Source organism: Cannabis sativa, chromosome 4 (genome assembly GCF_029168945.1).
Source record: "Cannabis sativa cultivar Pink pepper isolate KNU-18-1 chromosome 4, ASM2916894v1, whole genome shotgun sequence".
Taxonomy (NCBI): Eukaryota; Viridiplantae; Streptophyta; class Magnoliopsida; order Rosales; family Cannabaceae; genus Cannabis; species Cannabis sativa.
This window is the reverse complement of record NC_083604.1, coordinates 4,914,406-4,920,567: the sequence shown is the minus strand read 5'-3', so window position 1 is coordinate 4,920,567 and position 6,162 is coordinate 4,914,406. Positions and strand designations below refer to the sequence as shown.

At 31.0% G+C, this 6,162-nt stretch overlaps 1 protein-coding gene across 1 annotated transcript; it reads right to left on the bottom strand.

Annotated features, from left to right (window-relative positions):
- Positions 1 to 2,403: 2,403 nt before the first annotated feature.
- LOC115714732 (L-tryptophan--pyruvate aminotransferase 1) lies at positions 2,404 to 5,649 on the bottom strand. Its single transcript, XM_030643489.2, has 5 exons — positions 5,256 to 5,649; positions 4,809 to 5,160; positions 3,565 to 3,845; positions 2,903 to 3,219; positions 2,404 to 2,822 (listed from the first exon to the last, which is right to left on the bottom strand). The coding sequence occupies exons 1-5, from the start codon at positions 5,351 to 5,353 to the stop codon at positions 2,632 to 2,634; spliced, it is 1,239 nt and encodes a 412-aa protein (XP_030499349.2). The 5' UTR covers positions 5,354 to 5,649; the 3' UTR covers positions 2,404 to 2,631.
- Positions 5,650 to 6,162: the final 513 nt, after the last annotated feature.

Here is a 6,162-nt window from a genome sequence, read left to right as displayed (position 1 = left end):
CTGTTACTTGATACAGTTAGTTAGTTATTACTGTTTGTATTTTCAGTTTTTCTGTTATCCTCTTGTACCCTTGAATTGCTATATAAATAAAGCTTTAGCTACTCAGTTGAGTAAGGCTCCTAATTCTTTCATTTCTGCTTGTTCTGTTTTCTACTTTCTTTGCTCTGGCTTCTGCCATTTCTGCCCTGAAGGTATCTACCTTTTACACATTCCATAACTAGGATAGCCAAAACCATAAGGATTGCCTCTGTAAGCAGGGTGATATGAACCTCGACCACCATTATGAGGGGAAAAAAAAGGGATTGGATGAGGAGAGAGGCTTGGATGAGGCAAGGTAGATTTGGTTTGAGCTACAAGATTAGCCTCAGGTTTGGAAATGTCAAGCTCATAATCTTGAGTCTCATTGCATACTTCTTGTGCCATAACCAGGGATTCAACCTCAGCAATAGAATAAGCATCTTTTCAAGTCAAGAGAGAGGTGATAAAAACAGAGTAATCACACAGAAGCCCATTGAAGATTGCCTTAATGTGATCCTGAGGTGAAAGAACGTGACCAATTGATGCCAGAGAATCTACAAGATGCTTGATCTGAAGAAGATAGTCATTGAGATTTCCTGTGAGACGACTGCGATGGAGCTGAGTGAGAAACTGACTGATCTTAGCACGATTATGATCCTTTAAGATTGGACCAGATTTGAGTTGTAGAATTGCATTTGTCCATGCGCGTAAGAATCTTTTTAGACATCAAAGAAAGAAGCCAGGAAACAAGAAGACTATCCCGAATGTCGTATTCAATAAATTCAGGGCTAACCGTGCTAGCAAGTTCATCTTCAATCGTATTCAATTTTGGAAGAGTTGAGGAAGAATCAAGAAATTTTAGTAAACGATTTCCTTTAACGACGGCATAGACTTGATGTCGCCATGGAAGAAAGTTGTTTTCATCCAATTTGACAGACAAAGAATGATTGAACGAGAATGAGTGTGGTTTTGGTAACGATGATCTTGGAGCTTTTAACAGTGGAGCCACCAAGTTGAGATGAGATTGAATCAGCCAAGGAAATGATTGGATCAAGAAAGCAAATGATACCACTTAAGAGAAACGAAACCTCAGAGTAAATAAACTAGTGTTTTGTATTGATATTGTAATCTTGATTAAATGACACATGGATTATAACTTAACTTTTATACAGAGTTAAGAGATAGAATTTGTTATAGTCATATATAGAGAGTTAGTTACAACTGAAAGGCTAACAACTAACTGAATAACATAAAAATAAAAGCATTTATCTCTACTTAAGATCCTATTCTCTAACACCTTGGCTCGTAAAAAATCACCATGAGAGAAATTCAAACCTTATTCATCACTTGAGCTACAACTCCGACAATGAAGGATAAAGATGCCAAGTTTGCTTAGCTATAGGAGAGCCTTATTAAAAACAAAGAGATGTCTAAACCACATACCACAACTTGTGCTATAACAAAGCCTTTGTCAAGAACTACTAGTCCAATCCAATGCATCTTTCTATTTTTATTATCCCCACCCCACCAAAACGTTATTTTTAGTCCAATTCTTAAATATAATTACATTTTTATCAAACTTTTTGTTATTTTAAATCTATTTTCCTCTTGTCTCATACCTTTTTTGTTGATCCTTCTCCCTCCCCACTTTTGCTCTTCTCAAGTAACACATGAAATAATATAAATATTTAGAAGAAAAAAAATTATGCATTAAAAATATACTTATATAAACGTTTATAATTTCATTTTAAATAAAGAAATCTCCCATTTTTAGTTTGAATCCAAACAAGAAAAAAAATCATTAATTTAGATATTTTTGTTCTTTTTTATTTATTGTTTTTTGGTGATCGAATTGGACATTTATTTGATTAGGTAACTATTGTTTGAGAATTTATAATATTTGGAAGATTGTTTTATCCTTAAAACTGAGAGCCAATCTTAGGGATGTAATTATCTAGAGAATCATGGTTGAAATTACTTAATTATATGTTTTTGATCTTATTCTGTTAATTTAAATTGGGTTAGCTAGAGGAATATATATATTTTAGAATAAGAAGCTTTTATATGATGATGATGAAGCAAACTAATATAGCCGATCGAGAATTGAGAAACATATCAAATATATTAAAAAAAAATTAATAATAAGATGCAGTAAGGCTTCAGCTCTTCTACTTTTAAGGTCTTCTTCTTTGTTATTAATTTTTTCATATTTCTAATAAAATGCAAATTTATAATCTTTAGATGATTCTTAAGTTTAGTGGCCGAATCTTCCTCCTACCTTACACTAATTTCTTATACTGTAATGATCTCTGGATTTTTTGGCTTCTTTTTAATGGAATTTTTCTTTTGTCTCAATAATAATAATAATAATAATAATAATAATAATAATAATTAACTGTCGTTGATCAATTTGCTGCACGAATATAACAGAAAGAGCTATATATATATAAATAGATAAGTTCACAGGACGACTATATAACTTAACAAACAAGATACAAAACATTAAAACATAAAAACCATTTCTTAAAGAACGGTCAACACACAACCATTTCTTCTAAGAATTGGCATATATATAAATATATATATATAAATTATTCTTATTATTAATTTGTTTTAATTGGCTTTAATACTCTCAAGCCTATCCAAGAACTGTTGAAACACATCTTCCCTACTCAGTATACTGACTCTAGTATAGCTTGAATCAGATCCAAATCGTTTCCCACCTCTCCCCAATATCTTGTATTCCTTCAAAAGCTTCTCACAATCTTCTACACCCTCTTCTTTGCACTTCAGCCAAGCAAATGCTACACCATATAAAATTAATTAATAACATCATTTAATCTAAATTGGGTAATAATAAATTATTATACAATACAATACGTACCAGGATATGACTCAGTGCACTCTCCATTAAAAAGACAGTATTCTTGAGAGTACTTAGGGAGACTAAAAACATTGCTACGACCAACCACTTCTCTCAACCTCTTCCATCTATTCTCCATGAGTTTACGTGAAAACTCAAAGAAATGAGTGTTGTTATTATTATTATTATTATGAGACTTGAAATCTTGGTAATCATCACAAATAACTTTCATGATCTTTGCAGCTCTAATCTGAGAATCTTTAGACACTCCAATCGAGCTTAGCTCAATGAACTTAGTCATTTTTCTAGCTATAGCCTCGTCTTTCACAAGAGCCCATCTTTCAAAACCAAAAATAAACGAGTCAGTATATAAATATAAAAAGAAAAACTTACAAAAATAGAATTTAGGTTAAGTTTTACAAAAATACTATCACACGGAATACACAACAGTGGAACAACTAAAAAACAACCGTAGAACAACAGTAAAAATTTAACACAATACACAGTATAAAACTTATCCAGTATTTTTGTAAAAAGTTATGCCCCACAATAAAAAAAGTATAAAAAAAATTAAAAAATTTAGTAGGTAGTGTAAATATCTCTATTATAATAAACTTTGTAAGATGTATTCGATGTGGGACAATTAATGGTTGGTATTTGGTAATTGGTAACTGGTTACGTACCCAATGCGAGAACCGGCGTGGCCAGTGCTCTTGGAAAAGGTAAAGTACATAATGTCGTGATTAGCAGGACGAGTGATTGGGGTGTACTGAGGCCAATAATAGGCCATGTCGTAGATAATCTTTCCTTGGTCACTTATTACAACAGCTTCACGAGTTGTGCCATCTGGGTTATTTGGGGAAGTAACTACTTCAATATAAGGTCCATCCTTATCAAATGCATATGCATCACCACCCCACTTGTATAGTCCAGATCTCAGATAATCCGCCTCTTCAGCATATTGCTACATTAATTAAAAAAAATAAATAAGCAATTAATGATCCAAAATTGTATTTATGAACACATGGCCATGTTACAATATGTTAATGAAAAACAAAGTACGTGGGTTGTGTTGGATGTTCCCAAAAAACATGTCTGTCGCTTTGTCTTAGGGTTCCATGTAGACATATACACATGTCTTCTATTATTCTATACAACACTTATTTAATAACTCCTCACTCACTAATCACTACCCACACATACACACAATTTCCCAATCTTAATTCACAAGTCACACCTTCAAGTAACATATATATTGCTTTGTAAAATTAATGTTTTCAGATTCCTAAAAAAAAATAAACTAAAAAAGATTGCCAAAAGCAGTGCTTTGTGCTTTTTTTTTCCAACATTTGTGGCTCATCACGTGGCCTAAAATGATTGACAATATGACTAATTATGAGAAAATGCTAAAAAGTTTTATATACCTAAATCAATATGGTTATTAGTTCAATTAATTACGAGTAATAACTTTTAGAAACCATTATAATATATCTAAAAGTGTTAAATAGTACTGGTACACAATATCAATACTATATAAAAAATTTTGATTTTCACAACAAAAAAATCACTCTTTTTTTTCTTTTCAAAAACCCAAATGAGAAACAATCAAGAAAAATCGACTCACGATAATAATGAAATGATTAACAGCACTGCAAAGATTAAAAACATATGTTATATAATTAATTAATTTTCTTAAAATCCACCAATATCAAAGATCTCGGATCCAAATTATTTTTAATTTTTTTTTACTTTATAATTATTACATATATATTTATGGTTGAAACTTGCATAACAGAAAAAAAAAATGAGTTGGATTTTCTTTTTTCTTTTTTTATAAAACAAAAACAAATAATAGATAAGAATGTGATGATTCAGCAAAAAAAAAAAACAGATAAGAATGTGGATAGAGTAATTGAAAAAAACTGACCGAATAGTAAGGAGCGGCACAAACTACGGGAACAGGTAGTTGATCATGATGAAGAGGGTTGTTGTCACCGTCACCGTTACCGTCACCGGCGAAGGAAGTAGTAGTGATAGCATAGAGTAGAGACTGATAAAGCTGAGTGGAGCCAGTTCCGACGACCACATAACGGTCATCGACGACGGCGTTACCTGTTAAACGGTGGAGTTTCTTAATGGCATTTTCCAAATCTTGCTCCATAAACCAACAAGGCTTTTCCACATCGCTTATGTAACTCATCAACTCGCTTCCTTTAATCACAACCGTACATTTCTCTTCCAATCTCTTCCAGTACGCTTCGTACACCGTTGGATCACCACTGCATATATATATATATATTTAATTAATATTATTTCAACATAAACAAAACACATACACATATATATACACAAAACATTAAATAATTAATCTTACTGATCAAGATTAAGAACAATGTCAGATGATAATGATGGAGAATTGAGTTTGGTGGTGGTGGTGCCATTGGTAGAAGCTTGGTTCTCACTGCCACACATCTTTAATTTTCTCCTCTGATTTTTATTTTTTATTTTTATGTATTGAAATATTTTGTAGTTGGGTCACACTTGTTGGGACTTATATATGAATATTTATACCTATATATATAAATATATATGTATAGAGAGAGAGGGTATGAAGATGCATGAACCAATTAATATTAATGTTATAGAATCCTTCCATGTTGTTTTTCCTTTTTTTATGTTTTGCTTTTTATAGAGAGTTATTATTTTGTTATTTCAAAATATTAATGTGTTGGAAAATCCATATAGTAATGACAATATCTTACTTTTCCAATTATGAGAGATTCCCTTTTATTATTTTATCTTAATATATATCTCTGTTCAATTTTTGGAAAAAACATAAAAGTGAGATATTGTTATAAGAATGTATATATCTCATGACTTGGTATATATGTATGTAATCTAAAAAAGTGTTCCTTTTTGGGCTAAACTGATAAACATCAATACTAAGTACAAACATTTCTTACCCAAAAAAACATATCAAAGTTTGGAAACTACTGAGTTCAGGTACTTTAGGAAAATAGCTAGTGAGACCAAAAGTAGAAAGTTTTTGACTCAATATAGTAAAATAAATTATTAGCCAGTCTCAACTTTTTTTTTTTTTACCTTTTATGAAATTTTACGGGATATTTTTTTTCAGTAATTAATTAAAGATATATGTCATCTTGTCAAAAAAAAAATCATATATGACAAAATAAATTAATAAATAAATACATCATCAATGATTTCATTTCAGATATACATACTAAGATAAATATCAGTGGAATTATTGGAAAGATTCATAT

Excerpts from the sequence above, each read along its gene's own strand:
- LOC115714732 (XM_030643489.2), bottom strand. The coding sequence starts at position 5,353 with ATGTGTGGCAGTGAGAACCAAGCTTCTACCAATGGCACCACCACCACC. Across the intron at positions 3,846-4,808 it reads GTGCCGCTCCTTACTATTCG|CAATATGCTGAAGAGGCGGA; the intron begins GTCAGTTTTTTT and ends TAATTAATGTAG. Across the intron at positions 2,823-2,902 it reads GTGCACTGAGTCATATCCTG|CATTTGCTTGGCTGAAGTGC; the intron begins GTACGTATTGTA and ends TATATGGTGTAG.